At 39.0% G+C, this 27823-nt stretch overlaps 1 protein-coding gene across 3 annotated transcripts in view; it reads right to left on the bottom strand.

Moving 5' to 3' along the window:
* The window catches only part of CSMD3 (CUB and Sushi multiple domains 3), a 586072-nt gene extending 558887 nt beyond the window's left edge, over positions 1 to 27185 (bottom strand). For 2 of the 3 annotated variants that reach the window (XM_068182715.1, XM_068182726.1), the window contains exon 1: positions 26303 to 27184. In XM_068182715.1, coding sequence (XP_068038816.1) covers positions 26303 to 26480 — 178 coding nt within the window. In that variant the 5' untranslated portion in view covers positions 26481 to 27184. Of the gene's footprint in view, positions 1 to 26302 lie in introns of all 3 variants that reach the window. The other variant, XM_068182735.1, reaches the window with a different exon arrangement.
* Between the last annotated feature and the right edge of the window lie 638 nt (positions 27186 to 27823).

Raw genomic sequence — 27823 nt, 5'->3', positions numbered from 1 at the left:
TCAGCAGTCCTGTACAGTAAATGAAAGCAGTTCCCTTTCCCAGCAATATAGATGACAAACAAGGTCCATGTGCATGCCAAGTTTTTTTTGCAGACATTGTAGCACAAAATAGAGAATGTTTAATCCCTAACAGCACAAAGAGTTGCACTGGCTTGAACTCAGCTATGAGAAACAGAGTAGTTACTGTGTTTTCACACATAGCTGCTTCATGCACAGCCAGTGAATTACTTCTGAAGCATTCATATTTTGGGAATTTACAAAACCAGAGGGAAGGAAGGAATAAACATCCACAGGAAGACAAGATACATACACGTCTTTAAATACACATCCAGCAAACAGCCAAAACCCATAACTAAATGCAATTCTTTCAACAAACCATTCATTATTTGGCAATAGTTGTTTAATCCTTGTTATTTAAAAAAATTCCGGTGTAAGAAATTTAAGCCAAGGTATTTAAATTCAACTACTTTACATAATTATTAATATGTATCACTACTACATGCTATTTTGACTTAGTAAAAGATCTTAATAAAACATTTTTTAATATTTTTCCACCCACAGATCTCCCAAACATATAGTGATGAATCCATACATAAAGATATGTAGTAAATCATGTTCATGATTTGTTCTGTCCACTGGATAACTGTTGATGTTATCCAAATATGCCTTTTGGGTACAGGATTTTTAGAAAATGTTAGTCATAGAGAGGTTCTGTGCTAAGGTAAGGATTAAATAAATTACTTCAAAGCTACTGAAGCAACTGGAACTGGCATTGAAGTGCCTCTGAAGATTTGAGCATTTTGAATGTGAAACATTCAAAGTCTGTTTGGCACCATTAAAAAACCTCAAAACAACAAAGACAGAATAAACTTAAAAGCTTGGGGTTTAGTATGATGGAGTTGACACAATGAGAAGTTCTCCGCTACTTACCGTGGACTAAGGCCATCCTTTTTCTCCTGCCTTCAGAACATCTAGTAGGCGTTCTCAAAATATATCTCATAGACTAGGTCTCTAGTCTGTACTGATCTTTTGTGTCCAAAAAGGGGCAACAAAGATGGTGAAAGGTCTAGAAAACATCTTAGCAGGCTAAGGGAATTGGAATAGTTTTGTCTGGAGACCTTAGGACACCTCATTGCTCTGTACAACAACCTGAAAGGAGGTTGTACTGAAGTAGGGATTTGTTCTCTTCTGGCATGTCTCAAGCGAAAGAGGGAGAGGAGAGAGCCTTAAGTTGTACCAGGGGAGGCTCAGATTAGTTATTAGAAAAAATAAATCACTGAATTAGTAGTTAGGCACTGGAAGAAGTTGCCCAGGGAGGTGATGTGAAGTCACTGTCTCTGGAAGTGTTCAAGAGGGGTCTGGATATATCACTTGTGAATATGGCTTAGGGGTTATTTTGATGGTGCTGGATAGATGGACTAGATGATCTTGAAGGTCTTTTACAACCTTGATGATTCTGTGATTTTTATAAAACATTAATAGAGTCACAATTTTACTCAAAATACTTCAATTTAATGTAACGCTCTGTTTCTCTTTGTAGTTGTGGCAGTTTCAGTTTGAAACTTCCTAGTCTCAAAAACCTCCCAAATAGAAAAAAAAAAAAAGTAGAAACGCTACAATGAAGCTTATAACTAGAGTCTTCTTCCTGGTTCAGAAAATGTTGATTCTTCATGAAGCAATTCACTTGTCTCCTATATTTTCCTAAACACAAGACTATGATTTTTGGACATTCTCCAGTCCTTCATTTGTAATCACTCTATTGCGATTTGTCAAAAAAAGTACAGGGGAAAAAAAAAGAAAACAATTATACATTTGGACACAAAAGGAAGATCAAGAATACAAGCCAGAAAATGTCCTTGGTTCAAGCACTAATAATTACCTAAATAAATTTTCTTTCTGTGTCTCATGAGTTATACACCAAACCTAAAGATGACTATTAAATCATAAGTAGAATTATCTGCCTTGAGTGTTAATAATAGCTGTTGGCCAATACAACTATAGCAAACATGGACAAAGCTCTCCAAACTTCAGGAAAAAAAAAAAGATAATTTAAAGTTTATATTATTTGAACTTGTCACAGATATAGCAAATACATAGCAAGATAGAACATTTACATACAACTGAGACACCACTAAATAAAAGTGCAAGATAAATACCAGAACCTAATTCTTTGTTACTTTGCACCTGGTCTGATTTTCTACAGCCTTGTAACCCCTTTTCTCACTCTAAAATTTTTATAAGAACAATGTAAGAATGGAGCTAAAAAATAATTAGCATTTTACAGACATAACTAAACAATATCAATGTAATGGAGAAGCATAGTAATAATAAATACTTTAGTATATACTTTATTACAAGAGTGAATTCCATACCGACTGTTTGGTTGGCCTCTTTACATACATATTGGAATGGATACCAACGGGGTAAAGAACATTTGGCCCATTTTTTTTTCTGAGATTTCTGTATCTTTCAGCATATTTTGTAGCTAGTTGCATTTTTCTGCAATCCAGGGATGGAAGTTTGGTGTGTATATATCAAAATTATCATTAATGTTTGGCAAAGATGTGTTCCACTTTTATTAAATGGAATATGGACAAGAATGCAGACCTTCAAAATGCATATTTGAGAAATAAAAATATTTATAGGCTGGTAGGCATATGTTTACTGCATATGTAGCATATAATGTGAAAATACATTTTTCTAAATTCATGCTTAAAAATAAAAACCTTCAAGAAACCACCAAATTTTTCTTCATTGAAAATTGATATTGATTTAATGTGAAAAAATTCCAGTTAAAGTAAGAAGTTTTTTGTGACATTCAAAAGAAATATTTTCTATTTTGGACTTTAATATCATTAATAAATCCCAACAAAAACCAAAATAACTTTGAAGATAATTAGGTTATTGTTACATGCATTTTGATTAATCATTAATCAGTCTACTGAAACATGCTTAAGAGATTAAAAACTTTTGAAGTCCAGTTTATTTACAGGCCAAGAACTCCACAGAGATGAGGTTTGATCTTTTATCTCCATGAACATCCTTTTGCCATTAATGTCTTTGAAAAATGGAGATAAATTGCTATTGTCATTGGAAATGCAAAATTATGATTTTGTTGTATTTCATAACAACTCTTCCTTTCAAAAGCGATAAGCAGTCAATAATTAGACCCACTGAATCATCTACATGCATAGTTTCAGCCATTATTTTGTGACAATATTTCCAAAATACTCACATATGCAAGGTGCATGTTGTGCTACATACTGCCCTGAGACAGGAAAGACACCAATTTCAGTTTGAGAAGACTGCAGACTAAACAGAATCCAGAATAATGCAAGTGCATGCAGACTAGACAGCACAAGAATGTGCAGACTAGGGAGCACAAAGAAACAGTGAGATGGTGCTAATCACTATAAAATGCAGTGCTTTCAGTTCACCAGCTGCCAGATATGTACCAGGTTTGGAGAAATTGTAGCAAAGAAACATCTCAAAAGAAATCATTCCTAATACATGCTAAAAACCTCTACATTAATTCCTTTTTTTACTAGTCTCATTTACCAGATCCTGCATATATATTGTGGAAGTACAGTTATTTGTATATTTTAGTCAACACTAATAATTCTCATATGCATTCATTGTATATGTGTCCCTTTCCAATGGCTTTGACTGCATATCAGTTTATATGTCTGCTCAAATTTTAATGTTTGTGAGAGAAAGTAATGCCTAGCAATTAAAGACTTGTGTCTCTTCTATTTTATGAATTATAGCACTAGGCTGATTATTTAATATGTAAGGCAGATCAGTACTGAAAAGTAGCATAAAACCTAACATCTTATTAGAAAAAAATAGCAATTTACAATTTTATAAAAACCCCCTTGGACAATGTTCCTAGTACAAACATGGTTAGTATTTTATGTTTACTCATGGAAAATGAGAGGATTTTTCATGGATCACTGTTAACAGAGATGTCCTGGAATCAGGAGACATGGCTTCAGCTTTCTACTTGACAAAAGACTTCTGTAACTTTGGGAAGCCACTTGGGACATTTTTTTAATTCTTTAAGATTTTTAAAAGGTATTTTCCAGATAGGGCACAGCGTGACTTTGAAAAATGTAGTGCCTAATACCTATTGAAATAATGGGTCTTGCACATTTAGGCTTCTGTCAGTTCCGCTAGGAACTTGCCTGGATCATTAGGTACCTAAATATCCTGAACAAATCTGGCCCATAACTGACTTGCAGAAAGATTTTCTATCTGCAAGCAAGGTAACAGGTAATAGTATTCCCTTACGGCATTGGTAGAAGGAAACATGCATTAAAGATTATAACACTGCTATATATTAAAGCATGGGATAGTATATCAATATGCAAGACAGATCATTAAAAAATGTCATTGCATAATATTAATCATGCAGTAGTACCTAGAAAACTGCAGACAGTAGTGCCCAGCCTGTACCAGAAATGACACTGCAGAATTAAAGGTGCTTTAAAGACTGCAACAAAAAAGGTTAAGTGCATTGAAAAAAAGGTGTGAACAGAAACTTGAGAGGAGTTGAAAGAATCACAGAGACTGAAAAACAAAAAAGAAACTGAACTTTCAACCAAGATATTAAATTATCTTGTATGCTCACTGTTCTAATCACCGGTACTTTATACCAATTTACTTGCATTCACACCTTAGACTAACACTTCAGCTCCAGGTATTTTCCATTTCTCCTTTCATTTTGATGCACTATTTATCTATCAACTATTCTGTAGTAACAAAGGTATTTTTCATTAAAGGCCAATATATGTATGTGTTCAATTTTGAAGCATATCTTTGCCTCTGCCGTTCTGTTTGTTTGTCCTGAGTTGGCCATCTTCTTTCCTCTATAACTACTGGTCAGATCAAAAGAACACTTCAAATGACCATTGAAACAGGTGTGAATTTATTGCATGGCACTGATAATGACTGAAGATTTTGCATGGAATTATTGTACTGATGAAATCACTGTTAATAAACTGTATGATAGAAGATAATAAAAAATGCAATGCATGAGCGAGTTTAAAAAGTCATAAAAACTCTTGCAACATGACAGACTATATCTAACCAATCTGTTCTGGATCAGCTACCTTTAGAAAGTTTTGTGGAAATATTCTTTTTTTCTTCTTACTGGTTCTGCTTCACAAACACTGCATTTGTATTTTACTAACACTTCATATTATCTTAGAGGTCTTTTGGACCAGGACTTCTCACAACAGCATCATTGTGTCACTGTTGCTTTGTCAGTAAGGCTGTTATCCTGAAATGGAGAAATCCGCTTTTGGTATGTAAGTAAAACAATTCCACTTGAAATGGGTAAGGTAAGGCAACTCTTATTAGGAAAGAGAGTGGATCTAAAAAATAATCTCAGTTTTAATAAATCACTTTGAAATAGAGAATACAATGAGGAAAGATCACAAAGAAAATTGGAGCTGAGTCTTAATTACCACCAAATGTTACATCCCACTAATAGTATATATTTATGTAACAGTTAATGTATTGACAAAGACTGGAAAAATGAGCAGTTAAAACCCTCATAACCAGCTTAAAAGTTTTCAAACATACTTCAACATTCAATTACTAGAAATGACTATTGCATTTTTATACATCTAAGCAGTATTATTAAAATCCTTGAAGAAAAAGTTAACTGCCAGAGATTATTAGAAAACCAGCATTATGTGAAAGATAATGTTTCTTTACTCACATCTCAAAACAGTGACAATATTTAGCTGACACCACATGAACTGCAGCTTTTAAACATGCTGTTCCTAATCAGTAGCAGAGAGAACTTGTATTTTGGAATAAAAATAATCAAATCACTGGGCAGATAATCTGCCTGGGTGCCACTTTCTCCCCTACACATCTATTTTCCTTTCCATGACTTCAAACATAGAATGTTTGTGGTTTATTTTGGATGTCAAACCATGATTATATGATCATACATTTTAACTCCTTTTTAGCAATGAAAAGGAAATATCTTTGTCTTTTTATAGGTCTAAGTAATTAGTGATGGATTTACATATGTTTCACTATTCACATCTGTGATGTGTGTTTTGCTATGGACCTGAAAGCCTTTGAAGTCAGCGACAGGCCCTATGAACTTTGCAATGCTAAGTATAGTGATGTTTGGTTCAGTACTTGACAGTGAAAGGAACTACATGAAATCCAGAAACAGTGTGGTATGTATGGCCATCTTTGTGAGACACTTTTTTTTAAAGACTTGCCATGGAATCTTTTATTTAATTATATTTTTTATCACTTTAAAGTTCTTACCATATGTAGAATATGAGGCAAATAACAATTTCATAAAATAAGTATTTCATTTAATTCTGTACATACTTTAGGTCCTTGTTAATTTGTCATGAGAGATAGGAAGCAATGGACAGAATTCTGCCTCAAAAAACATTTTACTTTTCCTCAGTCCTAACACAGTAAGGTTCTGACACTTCCCTTTAGCAATATTAATAGCACCTGAGATATTTTTCAGGGAGTGAACTCCAGAATATAAAAGTTAAGGAATGTATTAATTACACATTTCCCTATGTTTCAAAAGCTGAAATGAAAATTTCTTTTAGGAATTACATTAACATTTTCACAATGAGAGGTACAATGCTAATATTATGTACTGCATGAAAACCAGATCATTGCATAAACGAGTTTGGTCAAGACAAAGAAGAAATAAGGTAGAGATGAACTCTATTAATTCTCCTGTAATCCTCCTTAGAAAGTCTATTTCCAGATGAAGAAAAAAAATTCAAATAGATCTGCTTCTGCTTTAACTTCACTGGGTTGAATGATTTTGCATTGAGATCCACAGATGGCTCCCTGAAGCTGTGATTCCCCATTACATCTCAGCATGTCTGCAGTTCAGACATTGTCAACAGTGAAAGCACTGGTAACTGTACGTAGATTAACTTGTTTTCAACATGTTCCTCTTAGAAAAATCACCTCCCATTCCCTTATCCCTCAAAGTATGTGTCCCTCAAAATACAAGTTTTTCATACAACACAAAAACAATAGAATTACTGGCATGAGCCAAAGACACCCATGAAGACTGTAGGGTAAGCAAGCCTTTTTTTCTTTTCTGTGGGAGGGGAAAGCATAGGGGTTGCTGCCTAAGGCATCATGAGCCTGAGAAATTTTCTGTAAGTCTTAGGCAAAGTGACAATTATAGGAATATTCAAGCCATCCAAGCATTTCTTATGCTGTGAGAAAGTGAAGAGTTTATTTTTTTTTTTAATTTTGTATAATTTTTGTCCTAACTCTTCTGACTAGCTTGGTATAAATCAGTAAAAACTTAATTGTGAAGAATTGCTGATGTTCCTACCATTGTGTAATTTAGCACTTATATCCAGGGAGAGAATAAAGGTGGAAAGGAAAATCTGTTATGTTATGCAACAAAACACTAACAGAAGAGTGCATACATAATGAGCAAACTTCATACAGGCAGGATAAAACATCCTAGGAAAATGAGAAGCTTAAAGAAGATAATTTGAAAATAATATGAAGTTTGTATGCAAATAAGATGCTGATGATCTCCCTTTTCTTACAGTACATTCAACTAATTTGCCACAAGGCAATGGAGAAAGCGATAACAGTGAGCTAGTAGAGTAGGGAACCTTTGAATGTTCAAAGGAGACATTCAATCATTTAAGACTCACAGTATAATGTGGTGTGAAATTATTATAATAGGTTGGGAAACAGCCTAGTTAGCACAGAGGATGTTCCAGTCTCCATGGCTGCTTTCTGCTCTGTGGAGGAGCATCCAGTGCTTCCTGCAGGTCCTCTTGCTCTGTACAGGTGAGCAGCTAGGCTGCCTCAGTGGCAGATAAACCTCCCAGCTGGGCAGAGAAAACACTAGGAGATACCTAAAACAATTGTATGGCTTCCTATTGAGTAATGCTTACATGGAAGTCACAACTTTTAATGCAAAGGACCACAAAGTGTACAACACACTGAAATTTAAATTGCCCTTTAAGTGTCTATATAGCAGCATCTGTGGAGTCAAACCAGAACATGTTGTCCTAAATGCTCTCACAAGGATTGTTTGGCTCTTTTTATTCCTTATTTCTCACTCCCAATATGGAAAGTTTGTGAAATCTTGTAATGATGAGACAAAAAAGAACCCCTAGACTACTTCTCAAATAAGAGCAGAACAACCAACCAACCAACCAACGAAAAACCTGCCAAAATGTTTATAATGCAGAGTAACAAAAAATTAATTTTGGTGAGGTTTCCTACCCAGTTTTGATAACAGGTGTTGAATTGTCTTGGGAAGGAAAAATAATATATCAAAGGCAAAACCATAATTTGTAATTTATTTGAAGCTAACTAGAAATGTACAGTGCATTCTTATTAAAGTGCAGAAACAATAAACAATTGCTTTTGCTTATTATTTTTGCAAATATAAAACTTATTTTCTCAAATTTTTATTTTAGTCTTTGAAATCTGTAGAATGAGAGGCACTTGAGGAATCCTCCCTTTTTTGTTCCATTTTCTGAAATTCAAACTCTTTTTTTAGGAACTTCCAGAAATATAGTAAAAAATAAAAATAAATAAGAAAACTACACTCTTACAGAGGACTGAATTCATAGCCATAAGTGAGGACAAGAGGAAGCAGACATTCTCATATGTCTATTTTGTAGTTGTGTAACAGCAATTCAAAAACCTGCTTCCTCTTAGTTGAAATGTGCTGATGGACTGTATGAAGTAAATTATTTCAGCACTTGTAACTCTGTAAGTTATTTTATACTGTGGTATTACCTGAATTGTAAGAATGGACATGGAGAAATTTTCAGAAGCTGATACAGACAGCCACCAAGCTCAGAAGTGTGGGAAACTGAGCAGATGTGTCAGTCTAAATAGCCATGGTGACACAGTTGTTTGGCCATGGTTTTAATTTTTTATATGTTTCAACATTTTATATAAGAATATTTACTCCACTAGTCAGCAGGAAAATGTTTGATTTTTAGATGCAAAACATGGTATGTTAATGAGCCAAAAATCAAAAATAATACATATATAAATGCAAATTGAAATGTTATACAATTATGAAAGCGGGGTAATCATCAGGAAAAAAATCTTTCATATATGAATGAACTCTTACTCTGTGAATTTTGAAAATGTTGCACAGTTTTCTTTGGTAGAAATCAAGGCTTATCTGAAAGTTTATCTAAAAAGAGGTGTGTTTTCTTCTCCTAGTGAAAAATCTAATTCCCAGAAACTAATTCCCAGTTGCCCTCTTAGCACCATGCATTAGTGAAACCCAATGATAAAAATGAAGAAATAATTAGAAGCTTGGAAATAAATCCTTCAATCAAGTTTGATTTCAAACATTAGATTTTTTTTTCTGCTGTCTGGAATGGATTTGGACCCATGCAACTTCTCAGAGCATTTAGAAAACAAACCACTTATTGCTGTTTCTTAATGTGCAGATATGAGGTGATATTACTTGCTCTTTTTCACTTTGCTATTTATGTAACTGAAAAAAAATCTTGCAATAGTACGCCTTGAAAAAGCATATAAAAAGGCTTTTATGAATAATTATTCATGGTTTCCATCTGTTTAAAGTAATTAAAGCAGATGATATTTGACCCACTAACTTCAAGATTTTATTTTTGGTTTTTCTCTAGCAAAGGATAGTAGCAATTCCCTTGAAGCCAATTTCTTACAGAAGTATAAAGAACAGAAGACTTCAAAGTGCATTTCGTACTGCAATATATATACTGAGTTTTCTGGCAATGTAGTGTTAAATTGCACACCAAAGTACCTGAAGTTTCACTAACCAACAGATAATGAAGCTGTTTAACAGAGAAATAAAATCATTCCATTTTTCTCCTGATCATTACCTTAAGAATACTGCTACTTGGTTTGGAACTGTGCTTATTATATTACACTCATATTTACTAATTTTGTATTCATGCAAAAAACTAAGCTAATGAAAATTTTGTACTGAGGAGGCTCCAAAATAGCAGTTATGCAGTTAATGCAGTTTTTGGCAACAGTAAATCATAGTGACAATCGGGCCAAAAAGTTCTCTGTGTTTCTGTAACATCATAGAAATAGAGATATCCTTAATCTTCAAGATTGCAATCAACTCAACCACCTGCACTGTAATAACAGAGTTTTCTTAGAACCAGATTTAAATGGTTTCTCAAAGGGCTGTAAACAACCTCTGCTTCTATTCCATCCAGACATGAATCAACCTGGTGAATACCTAATTTGAACATAACATTACATATAATGATCTTGTTATTGTGCTTTTTTAAATAGATTGGACTGAGCTTAGAATAGTTTAAGCATACAAGTGGATATGATGTTTTTTTCTTGAACTAAAATAATGCCAAACAGTAACAGGAGTCATAGAATTATTATGTGGTAGTGTTGTTCTCTATAAAACGGCCCCAAAAAAGTTTTACCGTGAACCTGTACAGAGCTTTCAAAATGCAGGGTGGAACAATCATGAGCAAAAATGTTGAAACTGTCATCTTTTCTTCATGGAGAGTAAAAATCTTTGGGCTTGATAAAGGGCATTCTGTGAGAGGTAAATAGGTTTGGAAGAAATGGTACAGGAGAGGGTTTCTTCTAGTTTAACATGTCTGTGTCAACAAGTCCCAAGGAAAGATGGAGATAGTGAATATGAGAATATCTTTCGAGTCAAGATGTTTCTTTGGCATCTCTTTGCTTCCTGTCTCTTTTTTACTTTGCTGAATGCTGCTACTTACCATGAGGTTAAAAGGGAAAAGCAAGCACCACTTTTGATTGACCAATGAGCTGAAGCTTAACAAATTATCCTGAAACTAGTCCAATAATTACATATGTTCAAAAACATGTCAAGCAATTGTGATTAATACTGAATCCCCTTCCCTTCTTTTCTCATATGTTGAAACAAACAACTGAACTAGTAATCAGCAAAATGTACTCAACTACATTTGAAATATTTCATTTTCATCTATTTATTTCAAATCTGGGACTTGACTTCATGACTGGTCCAACTGACCCATTTTCTCCCTTTGATTTTTTCATATCTGAGGAAGTTCAAAGCTTTGCACAGCTTTGCACTTTTCTATTTTCTCCTGTGTACTACAGTTGTGTGTATTAATCCTTCATCTTGAATAAGAAATCTTTATTTAAACCTTCAATAACTTGTAACTTTTCCAGAACGTTCTATGTCAATTTCTCCAGGCTTGTACTTCTCATCTTGGAAGACCATATTGTATTGTTTATCTAAAATGTTTCCATGAACTCTTAATTAAATTACAACAATTTTGTTAAGGAGGTAGTTTCCTTAGTTTTTTGTACAGTGCTAAGAAGCATTTCCTACACCAGTGTTGCTGTGTAATTTATCACTGAGCACTGAGAGTCAACACACCTTCTAAAACAGTTACTTTCCCCTTGCATTTAGAAGCAGCTGCCTTTTAGATTAAATAGATCTATTATTTAATAATTCTCAGAAATGCTTCTCAGAAGATTAGAAAAGAAAGTGTAGAAGGTTATTTAACACACTCTGCTTAGAGAATTTAGATAGCAGACTGTAATTATCCAAATTGGAATTCAGCCAGCAGATGAAGGCTAATAACAATCTTCTGTGAAAAATACCATGCAATCTTTCAGGACCAGACATGCCAGCAACATCTCATCTGAAACATGACAATTGCAAGAGCTCAGTGTCTCTAACATTTTGCTTGGAATAGTAATTTAGTTCAAATTCTAGAAAATGCTTCCAACAGAAACAGAATCATTTTCTGCAACTCCAGTACTATATTTTTAAGTCAGCTATTAAAGTACTAAACAGACTCATTGTACCTCAAAAGTACTATGAAAAGTGCCCAGATTTAGAAAATATTTATGGTTCTTCTGGGTAACAGAGAAGACAACATATACGGGCAGCTCTTCTCCTGTGCTTTTTGGCCTTTGGTTAAAGCTGTCACACCAGAGAAGGGAATTCTGGGTATAGGTCCATTAATCAGAAAAAATAATCTTTTTAAGTTTAGTTATTGTGAACATGCAAAAATCTCTTGACAAGGCTCACCATCAAAAGCTATTAAAAATAGTTTACCACAGGACAGATGGAAAGATCCTTTTATGAACTTAAAGATGTTAAAATATAAAACACAGAATAGGTGATGATCACTTGCTTAGATGATGAATTAAAAGTGGAGTTGCCATTTTCAGATAAGTGATGTGATGAGCTTTCCTCACATCTCTATCCTCAACAGAGTAAGGAGTAAGCAGGGAAATTTGCTAGACTGGAGATGCTAAGATGTTTTGGGTAATCAAATTATGCACTAATGTCAAGGTATTCCAGAATGTCTTCACAAAATCAATAGGTGTGCAAACGCAGAAGTAGACAAGTTTTAGAGATTAATATGCATATAGGGAAATATAACTAAATGATACCTGCATGATGCAGAACTTGGAACTCGAAGTTTTGACCTCAGGCACACCACTGAAATTTCTTTGGAATTATTGACTTCATGTTCCATGGCACTTCCACAATCAGAAAGAGTAAGACAAAGAGAGTGAAATCTATTCCCTACAAAAAACACTGATGCACCCCTATCTTGAGCACTGTCCGGAGTTCTAATCTCCTTATGTCAAGAAAGGCAGAATGATATTAAAGAAGATACAGAGATGGGCAAATAGCTGATCTTGGGACTGAAGTAGTTTCTTCATAAGGAAAAATTAAAATTCCAGGTGTCTTTTTGGAGAAGGCGGCAGTCTGGAAAGAAGGTATCAGAACGGTATGTTTCTCATTTTCATTCAGAATATTTTCTTTGAGCTTTGTCAGTTGTTGCTGTGGGAACCTTGGATAAATAGATATCATTCACCCAGAAAACCACAAAGGCAAAAATGCTAGAGGATATTCTGTTTCCTTGAAGGACCACTGTCATGTGTGAAAGCTGTTCTACAGGCATAGCTGTGTGCCCTGGCTGGAGCACAGATATTGTGTGGAGCAGGAGCAAGGATAGCATGTCTGAGTCATCCACCCTAAGAAATCTCTGCAGAGCAAATGCTGTCTAGTTTTTCAGGTGGTTATAGCCTGGACAAACGGGGGAAGATTTTCATGGTGGGAATTAAAAAAAAAAAAAAAAATTGAAAAAAATCTCTTCTAGAGAATCTTAAAGACTCTATTCTAAAGTTGGCAGATAGTGGAGTTTCTACATTACAGAATTTGTAAATTAGTGTCCAGACAATGGCCTTTCTCTCATATTATCCTCTGCTTCCTCCTCCATTCAATGAGGAAGAGTTAATCTTAAGTACACAGTATTAGGGCAGTGGAACGATAAATTGGATATGTTTTGTTGGTTGTGATTTTTTTACCATGTCAAGTCAATAAGAAATTTCTTCTGTGATAATACCCCATTATCATCTTAAAAATGGCTGATTGTATCTGTTTAATCATACTTTGCCAGAAAGGTGACTCAAAAAGATTGAAAAATGGAAGTTAAGTTAAACTTTTAAGCATCACTGGCTGCCTTTGCATTTGCACAGATAATGCTATATTTTTCTTCAAATAATTTTTTTGTAACTGCTGCCTCCATAAGTGGATGTCTGGAAGAAAATATAGCATTGCTACAGTTTAGTATTTCCAAGACAAATTTCCTTTTTTTCCTCCTTCCAAGAATTTATATATTTAACTGCATTGTGAAAGATTAGACAAATAAAGAAGCTTTCAGCAGAATCACAATACAGGTAATTAAGGGTCTGTCAGCATTTCCATTATGAACTCCATTTAGTATTAAGGGCTTAGCATTTTTCCATCATTTCAGAAAATGTCAAGCTGAAAGCTGGCATGCAGATTAGTAGCCTGGATGCAAATTTGTTTACACAAAATATTTAAATCTGCTCAGCTGTTTTAGATTTAGAGATCAGCCAGAAACTTTAAACTCTCAGGGCTCCTCATGTGTTTCTGCCAAATTAGTTAAAAAAAAAAAGTGATTGGTTAATAAACTGTCAATTCATTGTCTTCTAAAATTTTGATATTATTTACTTTAAAAAGGATTTTAGATTTTTGGTCATCTTGCAACTGTAACCTTACTCCTGCCATCTTTATAAATGAATGATTAATTAGAATAGGATTTGAAAACTATAATAAAACCTGATATTAATCATCTCATCATTGTTTTTGTTGACTCACTTAACTACTCTCATAAGACTAAACAGGAATGGACCAAAGCCTGTAAGGTTTTTGAGAGTGTCAAGAACTTACCCACGTTGTTCTACTACCATTTTAGGGTACTGGCAAAAAAAATCTGGTGGAGTTCAACTGTTACAGCTTTTCAGTTTCATCAGTTCAGTCCCATGCAAGATATAAACAGTTTTGTAGAGCTGTCACTTCCTAAATAAACTCCTCTGTATTGAAATGAGTATTTTGGTTTTTTGCATCAATCTACTCTGTTCTGCTAAAAGTCAATAACAAATCTTCAGTTCAGTGAGGACAAGCTCTAAAATAATCTACTGGTAAATATTTCAATAAGGTTATAATTGAATGGATGATTACTCTTTTCAAAAGTACACTTCTCACTTGAGAAGTAAGAAGCTTTGAATGGGAAGACTTAGAGCCACCAAGCAGTGTGAAATACAAACACTGTTAGGAACATTAATTGAGCCATCAATAGAAAAGAAATTTAAAAATAGTATTGTCACGTAGGAAAAAAAAGACACTAAGACTGTAAAATACAGACATTCAAGTAGATAATGGACATATTTTTAATACTGTAAGGAGATGGGAAAAGAGGAAAAATCAAAGATAAAACCTCAAAAAGTACACAATCATCCAAGTGTGCCAGACAAAGAATAGGAACCTTGCCCAGAGCAATCTGAATTAAAAGCACAAAAAAGGTATGATACAAAAGAGATAGTGGAAATAAATTTTGTACACATGAAGCTTGGAGGAAGTAGATGAGTAGAAACAGTTGATCAAATAAATATATCCATATTAGTTTGGCCAGAGGATGTTTACCTACAGGACACTTTGTACTAGCTTAATAATGCAAAATGTTAAAACTCAAAAGAATTAAGAAAAAGTTCTTCAGAAAACACCTCAACATTGCAATGCAGTTATGTTTTCAGAAGTGATGATTCAATGCTCATGGTATTGCATACAATATGCTAAAATAAACTATCCATTTTCCATATAGTTACCTCAGATTTATCGTAAATTCCAGGAGGTAATTCATGTTTCCTTAATAATTACAGTGGTTCTGATGAGCAGATTCTCTCCTTAGCTGGTATCTGTGGCACACTCTGACTCTTAGATTTGTGTTAACTCAGCTGTCAATGGATTTCAAAGAGGGGACGAATACAGGAGACCCCAAAAGGAGCAATTTGGAACAGCACCTTTCACAAGTCAGATACACAGCAAACTCTCCTGACTTCATTAGAATACACAAAGTCAATGGGAACAAGCGTGTGACAGCATCCCTATAAATCTAGCCCTGTTGTACCGTATGTGATTTTTTTTCCTTTTCTATTTAATTATTTTACTATTCTACAATATTATGTATACAATCCATATAATCCCAATAAGTCAGTTGTGGTCATCCCAGAATGATGATATTAGTAAAAGATTAACATGAGTAAAATTAGATCTGTAAAATTTCATTTACCACGTCACATGGACAGTTTAACTGTATACATTATAGCTTGAAAAACCAAAATATATATTTTGGATTTCAAAAATATATCAAGTGTTCCAATTTTAACTATCTGATTCTATACTGTTCATTTATACACAAGTGAGTGTAAGAATATCTCACTATCAAATTTTGGACTTTTTTTAATAATGTGTTTTGAAGTTTTCTTTTGGGGTAAATGGGTATTAATTATTTTGGTTACCAAACAATAATCAGGTAAACAGGCAAAAGATACTTAAGAATGAAAATAAATATAACTGAAAAACCACTCTTCCAATCTTGCTTTCCTGAAGATGATATAAAATTCAAAGAACTTCCTGAAAAAGTTAGTAAGTCTAATCTATGACTCTAAGGCTGGGAGGATATTTCATTTCCTAGCTTATTACCCTTACATGATTATTACTTTGGGCCAAAAAAGGACTTTACAAATTACATGGAAATTGAAGAGAACTTTCTATATTTTTCTGCAGGCTTTATGTTATTGGGACTTCTCCAGCGGTACTTGTGGAGTGGGAAGAGAATTTGGGAAGGGAGCCCAGAAGTGCAGAGGAGGCTGAATAAATTCAGAAAAATTACAGGAGCTAGTTGATGAGCTGGATTTGAGTGTAGTAAAAATATATGGATAGAGCTTAGGAGAATGGTAGGGTTTTTTATGGGTAGTCTAATTTAAAAGTAGCTGAAAATATTGTGTAAACTCACACATGTTTCAATGGATTGCAATTGTAGTACTAGAAAAATTTAGGAATTTTGAAGCATATCCTTAGGAAAGTTATGGAGGTAGGCATGCAGGAGTCAGCAATGCCATTGAATTTGTTCTATATTAAACATGATTCTGTTGCTCATTTCTATATTAGATAAGTAGCTTTGTGAATCAAAAGTTTGTCAGTACGTTTTCAAAAAGACTGAGTCTTACATGGTTGATTGGTACAACTTTCCACTGCTGACAGTGCAAATGCCAATATACTTCAGTATATTATATCAATAAAAACTCTTTAATCAGATGAGAACTTTTGTGAGCACTATATTGATGCAAAGATTGCCCTTTTATTATGAGTTAATAAATATATGCATTTCTTCTCTTGTGGCCATTAAAACTGCCATGTCATGCATAGCACTCATCACTCAGCACTGCTGGGTTAACAGTTGGACTTGATGGTCTTTGAGGTCCTTGCCAACCCTCCCAATTCTGCAACAAGCATTGCTCAAGTCAGTAGGAGTCATATAATTGAAGTGTCAGCAGAGACGTATTCAAGGGAAATAACAGAAGATGAGAGCATAATCATGAATTAGGCAGAATTCTTCCTAATAGAGGACACACTTACAGATGCCTGCTACCAGGAGTGCTGGTGTGTCTGTGTTCCTGCATGCCCCTGAAGATGCAAGAAAAAAGCATCTGTTACCACAAAGCCAACAGACATGATTATGTGAGGTGGCCAAAGACCTATTATTTTCTTCTCCTAATCTTTGTTTAACCATGTGGGCTTACCAAAAGTCAGGATTTGAACTTTTGTTTTCCACTATATTTCAGTTCTTTTGATTTTGACTCAGCATATTAAATGTCTTTAAACTAAGGCAGTGGCAAATACAAAGAATGTGTTAGAAAAAAGATACAATAAAACTAACTTTCCGATTTTTGTGTTATGGTTTTACTAGCTAATTCAGCATTTTCAAATGTAACTCCATAGTGGAATATATGATAACCTGATACAAGTAAAACCAAGTTGAATTTATAATTAAATTTGAAGCATTTTAAACTGCAATCTATTTTCTTAAGTCCTCCTAGTTCCTCTGCAGCCATTAGCAGCATTGTGCAAATTCCAAAATGCTTTACTGGAAAACAAAAAAATTAATGTGAAATCTCGAAACTAGGTTAAAACATTGCTGAAATTAACCATTTCTGACAAAAAAGAGGACTATTCTGGAGTTCTAAGGACTACACTTGACATTATATTAGAATACTATCATTACACTGAATCCAGTGGACTCATCCTGAGAACTGATGTGACCATCAATGAAATGTGGAAAGAGCATTTTCCTACTGTATCCAAATATATAATTTATTTTCCCTTAATCATAAACAATTTACTTGTGTAATCCTTAGGTCGACAATGCCATAAGAGTTTTCCAAAGTTCACTTCTAATTAAAATATCTAGCATATATTGTGAAATACATGACTTCTTTTATAATTAATATTTATGAGTCAAACAAAATATATGTACAGAACATTGTAATTCAAAACCCAGTACAAAAAGAAACAGGAAAATCTACTCTCAGAGATCCTATTCTGGACTCTCATTTTGCCTTCAATGGGCTCAAACGACAGTTTAGAGGTTCATTTTACATCCTGTTTTATAACTTCTATTTATCTTTGGATCAAAACTCATACAAAGAAGCAAATATGCAACTTTTAGTATAGGCTTTTAAAAGAATATTTTTAATTAGACTAAGCTTTGGTTCCCAGAAAAACTGCACAGCAACCAAGAAAGCTAACTATAGCAGCCTGTGAAGTTTTTGTTCTGGGCCAGATTAAATAGTGGAGGAAAGGTTTTGTAATTCAAGTAGTTCCATCTCAACACTATGTTCAATGAGAATATGTGTACTTTGCATTTATGTGGTTCATTTTCACTAAGGACTCCAAACTACACCTGCAGGTATCCGCTTGCTGGGTTTGAAAACGGCTCTATGAGGAGATAATGATGGCAGAGGGTTCATTTTAACTGCCACTGAAATACAGCCACCTCTGAGATATGTCAGTCTCTTCAAATGATAATACCAGTATTAAAATAAACCAGAAAATAGCATAGAAATGTTCGTTTTCTGTATACTTGAAAGGTGATTAGGGGTTTTCAATCTACTAAAAACAGTTTATAGAAACTATATTTGGTAAAAAAACCCTAAATCACTAGGAATAAATATGATGGTCAATTCTTAATTTAAGTTTTTAATTACTGGTTTTAGTAACTAGTGCTTTTTCTTTTCATCAAGCTTTCCTCCTAACAAGTACTCCTAGCTATCATTACTATCACTCTTCTTTTGTTAGTGAAATCAATTATGTATTATAGTGGAACTTCCTTCTGAGATTAGGAATACACAATAAATTAAGAAGTAATAGATAACTTAGGAAGCACATAAGTTTCAAGTTGTTACCTGTGCCTTTGTAAGGTAACAATGCAGTCTGTTGAATTTCTTTACAACATAATCAAATATGTAGATATAATTTCTACACATGCATATTATATCTGCATGTGTAAACATATATGTGTACATATTTCCATGAGAATTAAATCAAATGAGTTACATGCATAAGGCTAATAAGATATGTAAATAGGGAAAACAGACGGAATAGAATTCAAGGTCAGAAATAGTGATTCAATAGCAGTATAATCCAAGTAATCAACTCAGTCATTCTGCCCCAAGCCTCCAAATTCTTTCAGTTCTATTGCAAAGATAGTCTGTGCTATTTACAGGCCTTGGGCAATGAGAATTCATCACCCCAGGAATGCTTCTGTGGTTAAGTTACAGTTATTTTCCTTATTTCTATGATACAATGCAAATATGACACATGATGCTATGAAGCATTTTGTAGAATCCAAGGGAAAATGGGCAGTCCACCTCTCTGTGTTTGTGCTGGCTGCATCCCATCCTGTTTTTCAACGACAGAGTTCTATAAGAGGACCAGCCCTGATGGAATCCCTTGTTTGTCATTTGCCAGTACCCTGGGGCTCACCCTTTCTGAGTAACACTGTTCCTAAATCTATAAACTTACCCAACTAAGATTTCAGACCCTGGAAAGGACATGATGAACTCCCAGTATTTCCATCTTTGACATTTACAACAGTACTAAGCATCTGTAATGCTGAAATTATGAAGCCATACTAAATCTTACACGTTCTGTGAGAACAAAGCACTGCAGCAATGATTGTAAATCTGACCAGGAAAGGTAAACAACTGAATGTAAACAAGTACAAATGTAAATGGTATGTCTGTGTGTATATGTGTATTTTAAATAATCCTCCCTAGAGACCAATATCCTTCTCCATTCTACTTAACAGAAGATAAGCTGGATATTGGGAAGGAGACCTTCAACATTTTCTACTATTAGTTTGTTTTTTTTTTTTTTAAAGGAGTGTTAAAACTGGCACATTACATGTCACACCCTGTTCTATTTAGGCCTAAGATAATTGCCAAATATTGTCCCTTGAATTTTAGATAAAGACAAATGTTATCCTTTTTTTGTAAAGAAATTGTACCATTTCATTGACAAGGAAACATTCTTCTGTAAAGTTGATTAAAAGGCATGTGTCTAAATCTTGTTAAAGTTCTGGATTTTTGCAATAAATTCTAGCATGGAAATTACATAAACAAAATTATTATTTAAGGTTTTAAACCTTGCAATAATTGTGTTTATCAGATGTGTCTCTGATTTGTGACTTAAAAATTGCTTCTTCAAATATCTCACAAAGTAAGAACTGTCTTAAAAATATAAGAGTTTAAGGAAACAACCCAACAGATTAGACCAAGCTGTCTGTTCTCTGACTGCTCTTTCCTGGAAATTGCTTTGTAGTAACTGGTAAGCTAATTTCCCTCAAAGGCTTTGTTCTATCCTTCCAAGCTTAACCATTAAGGTCAGAAAGACAAGCAGAATGATACGAATCAGCAAGTAGGTGAAGCTGAGATATCACAGCCCCATGGAATTAGAATTTAAGTTTCCTATAAGTGGAAAAAAAAAAAAAAACAAAACCAACTAATTTTACAGCAGATCATAAAGCTTTTCTTATTCCTGCCATTCCAATTTATCAGATTCTGTACAATTAAAATTTTATATATAATTTTAATTTATTTTATAGATTTTTTTTTTACTTATACTGTTTCTCTGTGTCTCAGTATCACAACGATGGACTCATTTGGCCTTGCTTCAGAGGTGCTAACATATTCCCCAGACTCTTACTAGAGCCACCTGAAATTGTAAATGCTCAATACCTCTGAAAATCAGACAATGTCTAAGACAGTAATTTTTTTAAAAAAAGCTGCAGCGCAAGGCTGTCTTATTCTTCAGAACATTTTCTCTGAGAAGTTGCTACAATCAGGCAAATTGAACCATCCCCACAGGATATTTTAAAACTTTTTCAAACTTCCCTGAACAAGTATGTGATTTTCTTTCTTGTTACTAGATACATGTGCATTCAATGGTTTCAAACCTCAGATTTTGTGGGTAGACCTTCACACCACGTCAACGACAACCGATTTTATCACAAATGTTCAGACAAGCCAGTGCTTTCAGCCAGATGAAGAACGTAAAGAATTCAGGATTTATATGAATGCCATGGTATGGAACAGGGAAGGAAGGCAAGGCAAGGCAGGGCAAAGCAAGGGAAAAAGGCAGCAGAATGAAAGACAACGGACAAATGAGAGGAACACAGGCCAGTCCATGCCTTTCCAAATGTGATGTTTCAAAAGCAGCTTGTATAGGAGCTCCAAAGCTGTTGGCTGCTGAAATCCAGGACGTGCTAGTCACTCCACTTGCTGTGTTTCTCCAATCTTTCACTAGCCTGCTGCTAATTGTGATGGTTGGAGATAAAGGGCACTAAGCTAGATGGGCAATCATCCTGCTAGACTTTTTGCTCAAAAACATCCTCCCCCCTCCCGCCCCCAAATACAAAAAAAAAAAAAACAAGCAAAAAATCACCGGTAGACTACAAGCTTCTGCTATGTTTCTGCACAGGAATCTTGGAAAAGGAGGAATTTTGAAGCACATCCACAGAATTCCTTAGGTCTCATGCAGTGGGGCTTGCAAATTGAGATGCTGATAATGGAGTTGAAGGTACAGCCTGTCCCTCTCCATCCTGTATGGCTGCCTGGAGTGCTTAGCCTCTTGCAGAGGAACGGGCTGGTTGTGCTTAGGGAGTGAGGGGCTATTGCTGTGCGTCAGTCGAACAAACCAATCAACCGACCACCCTAGAGCTGCCTTAGACTTGTCAGCCGAAGACGTGCAGGAGTGACCGAGATAAAGTAAGCAAAGGCAAAGGGCGGAAGACTGTCAGAAGGACTGCCCGGAGGTGTGGACACCGCAGGCGGCTGCGGGGGCCGGTGCCGATGCCGGGCGCGGGTGGAGGCTGCCGGCGGGCAGCCGCCCTCCGAGCCGGCTCCGCCTTTAGGCTGCTGCCTCTCACAAGGAAAAAGAGGAAAGCGAAGGTGAGGCTCTCCTGGGCCCTTTGCGAGTCCCGAGTGGCATCGGCAGGGAAAGGAGAAACAGTCCCTGCTGGTGCTGCTGGGAGGGGTCGGGTGCTTCTTCACAGCTTCCCTGCAGGAGAGGAGGCGGAGAAGCCGAACGCTAAGCGGGGGCACAGCCATGCCGTGTTTTAGTCCTGAGTAAGGCGGGGGTGAGAGAGGGTAACTTTGCCTGCAACCCAGAAGAACTGCGTAGCTTGAAAAAACGGCGAGTCGCGGTGCGCAGCCCGCTGAGCACAGCCAGCCCTGTGTCACCTGCGGGGGCTTACGGCAAAAAGGCACCCTAGAGGAGGTGAGCGGGTGTGGAGGAGTTGGAAAGGAAGGACGACGCTGTCCCTGCTCCAGTCAATGTGTCCCTGCCCTCCTGCATGAGTACATACACATAAACATACGAACTAACACAACACACACACACACACACATGCACACAAAGATGCAGCACCGGCATTACCATCTGGGTATGAGGAAACCTAAACCTGCTGTTACTCTCCCGACCATTCCCGCCTCGGGGACAGAGCCAGCATCTCGCTGCGCCCACCCGTGCCTCACTGAGGAAAGCCATCCACCAGTAATCCCATACCCATCGTCAGGAACACCATAAATCAAGTGACTGGCAAGGAAGCTGTGGGGAGGAGCTGGCAGAGCATGAAGGGAGCGGGATTGAGGTTGGAATGAGGGAAAAGGGAGATTGCAGAGATGGTTAAAAGAAGCAGGGCACGCTTTGTCCCTGATAAATACTCCCACATGCCACGTACCCATCACTGGAAATGGAAATGCTTTTCATTTTCTCATCACTTCTCTTGTCAATGAGCCGTTTAAAATCTCAGTGCTTCATCTCCCTTTCATTTTAAAAGCTGCCCTTGTTCCGCTTGTCACAACTGCAAGAAGGGAACAGAGGAACAACAGCAGCGGCAAAGCTTCATTTTAGCCAGGCAGACAAAAGTCGACCTTGGTGCTCTCTCTCGGAGAGACAGCCAAATAGAAGAGATGGAGGAATCTTGTGGAATCTGGTCATTTTGCTTGATTTCCTCTCAGATTTGCGTCCACTAACAGATCGCAAGTTTTTTTTTTTTTTTTTTTTTTGTTTTTTTTTTTTTTTTTTGTTTTTTTTTTTTTTTTTGTGGAAGGAGGTGCCAAACCGAAGGCGTGCAAGTTCTCTCCTAAATCCCAGGAGGCAAAGCTCACAGATGCTGCCTAATTTTTCCCTCTCTTTTATGCCCTCTTCCCCACTTTCTGTAAGGGAGTTGGACACTGGAGTTTTCCATTCCCTACTCCTCTAAACTTGGTTTGTATCTCCCTTGCCTCAATGGTGCTTCTTGTTTCTCCCATGGTGTGAGGGGAGGGAGCTTTCCTGGGTGCCTCGTTCATCTAAAGGGAAGAGCACAGGATTCATCACCCCCTGTAACAGATCAGGAATCACTCTGCGTGGCCTTTTCTAAAGGCTGGATCGTGGATGTGTTTGTTTGTTTTAATGCCTTTCATGCCACTCAGTTGTCAGTGATGTAATTTCTTTGCTTTTTTACTCCATGCCTATTGAAGGAAGATTTTTGTTGGAAATGGTTCTATGGCATAAAGAGGATATTGTATAAGCAAGATTTTCATTGAAAAAGGAACCATTCCTCTTTACTTAGCTCTTCCTATCACCCCTTCCTCAGCAGTTCTGACAATTTCCTTTCTTCCACCTTCTCCTGCTTTTTTCTCCCTTTTCTAACCCCTTTCAAGTTGAAGGTTCCAAAGAGTCATGAATTTATAGATAAACACAAAGGATTTGTTTTGTCCATATTAATATATCCATGGAAAGCCTAATTATCCAGATGTGAGCATGGTTCCTTAAGCATCCTGGGATAGTTCGACACCTGTAATGATGGGAGAGCTGTGGATCAAGAATGGGGAGATGATGACAGGACAATGACAAAAAAATTGGAAAAGCCTGAGAGTAAGATATCAAGCAAAGCTGTGGAAGTGGTCTGGATGACAGGAATAACAGCAACAGTTTGGGTGTTATGATGTGGTGCTGGACTGTTCAGTAGAAGTGTTTTAGCAACGAAGGGTATGGGCTAGAGCTTACAGAGATGGGGTGGAGTAAAAAGGCCTTGCAAGGCAATGGTAGAGCAGATGTACGATCCGGGGAGTCATCTTGCTCCCAACATCTGGAATGTTTTACGTGGGCAGGTATTCATTCATCCTTTGCCTCTGCTTTCTGGGAGCAGGAGCTGTGTTGACATAATGGGAATGTAAATCGAATTAAAATGCTTTCATTCACAGGAGTGGAGAGAGAATTAAAATAAACGTCCAGAATAGATGCAGTGCTGCAGTGAGTGTAAGCCAGCTCTGTAAGGCATGGCTGCCTAAAGGAACCCACATCCAGAATGTAAAATCTCACCTCCGGGGTCGGCACTTTCTGGGTGAACCGCCCCAGTCCAAAGGAAGTCTATGGAAACTGACAGGGTCGGCACCGGGGAAGTTTAGGCCCTAACAATGGGAAGAAGGAGAAACGGCTAGTTTTGCAAAGCCCTTTTTTCCCCCTGTTTCTTGGGCTATTTCTGGTGCTTCATCGCAGCTTTTGTCCTCTCTGCCCAGCGTTTTTTCCTTACCCCACCCCCAAGGGCAAGCGGCGGCTCTCAACAGGTGCTGGGGAAGCCGCTCCGCTGCGCGGCCGCGCCAGCGCGTCCCTCGGTCGGATGCTGCCGCCCCGCGACTCGCGCTCACCACGCAGCCGCCTCGGAGCCGCGCCAGAGCCCCCGCTCGCCCCCGCGGGGCCCCGCGCGGCGCACGGCGCGCCTGGCCGGCGTCCAGACCGGGACTGGCGAACCCTGGCACCCGGCACCGAGAACGCGCTAATGGCAGAAGGCCGAACCAGGGAAAAGAAATGCCCCCCAAAGGCCCGGGTCGGTGCTGCCAGCAAATCGTCTCCAGACCGGGGCAGAGCGCCGGGAGCGGCTCCCTTCAATAGATGCGAACACAGAAAGGCTGCCTTTAATTACAATGTGCATAAACGTTGCAGGCAAGCCCCTTGGATACCCCGCGTCAGGATAACGCGGGATGAGGTAACAGCCCTCCAGACCCTCCCCGTGAAACGCGAATTGTCTTTTTCAACGCGATGCAAATGGGGGGAAAAGCAGCTGCAAAGCTCTACAATAAACTGTTTCATCCGAGCCAGCGCCAGCTCAGGAAGGCACGCCTGTGAATGCCACCCCCACAAGACACCTCCTTCCCACCCGTGCAGGCAACCTCTGTAGGCGATAACCAAGTCTAAAAACTCGGAGAGGATCGATAATGTCTACTAAATATTCTGGGAGTGTATGAGTGTGGCGGGGAGGAGGGATGAGGATGAGGAGGGGGATAAAAGGGTGATTAATCGGATATTAATCACTGGCCACAAACAAGGGGAGATTATTTCGGGTAGGCAGCCGACTGTGGGGACTAGCAGAATAGATCCTTTTACTGAAGGCACGCGTGATGGGATCGGCACTTCACTGTTTAGCGATGCCTGTGTAATTCTGCAGGTGCACATTATTCAAGCCACATATTTCTTCTTTCTGTGTGTAGCATTCCCCTTAACTGTCTGCAAGCACAGACTTAGTGAAGATATGTATGCCGCTAACTAGACATTTCCTTTTTGCCCTCCTTTCATGAACACAGAAGAAAGAAGAAAGCAAAATAACCCCTGCCTCGGGAAAAAAAATAGAGACAAAAACCACCACCCAAACTCCCTCACATACATCAGAGCAAAGGGACCAAGGGAGGGAAGAGAAAAGGTGTCGATCTGTCGGTCTTTGCACCCAGCGACAGACCAAGGCTGAATTACCAACGCACCTTTCCGACAGCCTGGGAGCCCTGCAGGCGTACAGACAGCTGAGCGTGAAGAGCATTTCGGGCTGTGAGACGGCTCCGCGTACGCTGGGCTCCTCCGTAACTTTCCCCACGCAACGGGTTAAACTAATAAGTGCATCGATACAGGCATTCCCGCAAAGATCCCGCTGCTCGACCGAAAACCAGAATTGTAGGTAATCCCCCCACACACCCGGCACTAACATCATCGTCACCTTAAAAAAGTGAACCAGTGGGATTTGTTTGAATATACACTAGTTAGAGGCTATATGAACCAACTCACGTCTCCGTCTGAGCATACTGCAAGAATATTTATTGAGCCCCAGCTCAGTCACTGCATTGAACGCCAGCTCTGGCAAGCAAATACATTTCCTATCTCCGAAGAGAGCTCTGAATCAACTCCTTCTTTCCTCCCCGCCTTAGCAATCGTTTATATATTTCCATTGCAAAGTACCAAGGGCAAAAATATAAAATAAGAGATAAATATATTTTGAAATACACCTTGATACAAGGCGAGAGCTTGCAACGCCCTGACAGAAAGCAAATGGACCCCTAAAAATATACCACTCAAATACTACCCTACCTTTCACACACGAAACCATCAATAAAAAGACGAGGTTCCAAAATGTAAATCCACTTTTAATCTCCATTTTCTTCACCAGGATGAAGTCCAGCCGGCCACATTTAGTACATCCCCTTTCCCAAAAGTCTGCTAATTTCGATTCCTTTGCACGGATTTCCCCTCTGCAGATCCCTTTCATATTATTCTTGAGAGCTCCTAATTCCTATTCCTCGGCCAGGCGCAGCGGAGTTGTTGCTGTTGATGGTGCGCGGTCACAGCTCGGAGTGAATGGTGTTTCTGGGATACCACAGCAACCTTGACGAGGACTCAACCATCTCTCCAACGGGGGCACAAAGTCTCAGCTACTCTCGATCGTGTCTTTTCCTCCCCCCACCCCCCCCCCCGCTACCCCAATTCCCTGCACAGCCGAAACCCACCACAATCCTGCCTCCTCACAGCATCCACCGGGAGCCACGGGAGAGCACCTCAACGCTCAGACGCTCTCTCCAATAAACTCCAAACAGTATTTGCAATTGAGACTCTCCCACCACCCCCTTGTTCCCTCAAGAGGATCAGTTCTGCCTGGGAGACCGGCTCGGGAGATAACGGAGTGGCGGGATCCCCCCGCCGCCCGGCGGAGCCTGGGGCGGCCGGCGCGGCGGGGCTCGCCCATCCCGCCGCCGCTCGCGGCAGCAATCACAGCCTCGTTATTAACCACGCACGTGCGGTGCTCGGGGCTGCCATCGCCACACCGGCTCGCACACACCGGCTCGCCCGCGCCTTCGGGCACACACCCCGCGGCAGCGTGCGCGGCCCCCGGGGATGCGCAGGCTGATTGCTCTGCGCGGGGACATTAATTACAGGCCGGGCGTAGGGAAGCGACGGGCGCAGCCCTGCTCCCCGTGCGCGCACCTGAGGGGGCCCCTTGCCGCGTCGGGCGGGGGCCGGGGCCCGGCGGGCGGTGGTTCCCAGCGGGCCGGGCCGGGCCGGGCCGGGCCGGGCGAGGAGAGGAGCGGGAGCGGGAGCGGGGGCGGTGCGGCCGCGGCTCCGCCAGGAAGAGCGCTGGCGCCACCTACCGGCCGCGCCGCCGCGCCGCCGGGGCCGCGCCGCTCCGCGGGGGCGGGGGCGCTGCGCTGGGGGGGTCCGGCCGGGGGAGCGAGGGGGCTGCGGGAACGGCACTGCCCCGGCCTGGGGGACTCGGACCCGGGCCTGGGGCTGCCCTCCTCTGCCCGGCCAACCACCGCGCAAGCTGCGCGGTTCTTCCGCTGCGGGAAGCTTGTGGAGGGGGCGGGCAGGCACCGCCTGCGGTGCGGAGGCGTGCGGAGGCGCGCACGTGGGTGGGTGCGGGGGTGTTGTCCCAGGTGTGCGGGGGCGGTGGGGGTGCATTTCTGCGCGTAAGGGCTACGCGCGTGTGTCGGGCCCCGCAGTGCGTGCCTGGGCGGTTTCTCTTGGGGGCGGAGTGTGTGTTTGGGTGCGCGTGTGCTTGTGAGTGCGCTTGCACGTGTGTGTCTGTGCGTGCTTGTATGTGCTGCCGTGTTGAAT

This window comes from Anomalospiza imberbis, chromosome 1, assembly GCF_031753505.1.
Source record: "Anomalospiza imberbis isolate Cuckoo-Finch-1a 21T00152 chromosome 1, ASM3175350v1, whole genome shotgun sequence".
In the NCBI taxonomy this organism is placed as follows: domain Eukaryota; kingdom Metazoa; phylum Chordata; class Aves; order Passeriformes; family Viduidae; genus Anomalospiza; species Anomalospiza imberbis.
This window is presented reverse-complemented; position numbering and strand designations above follow the sequence as displayed.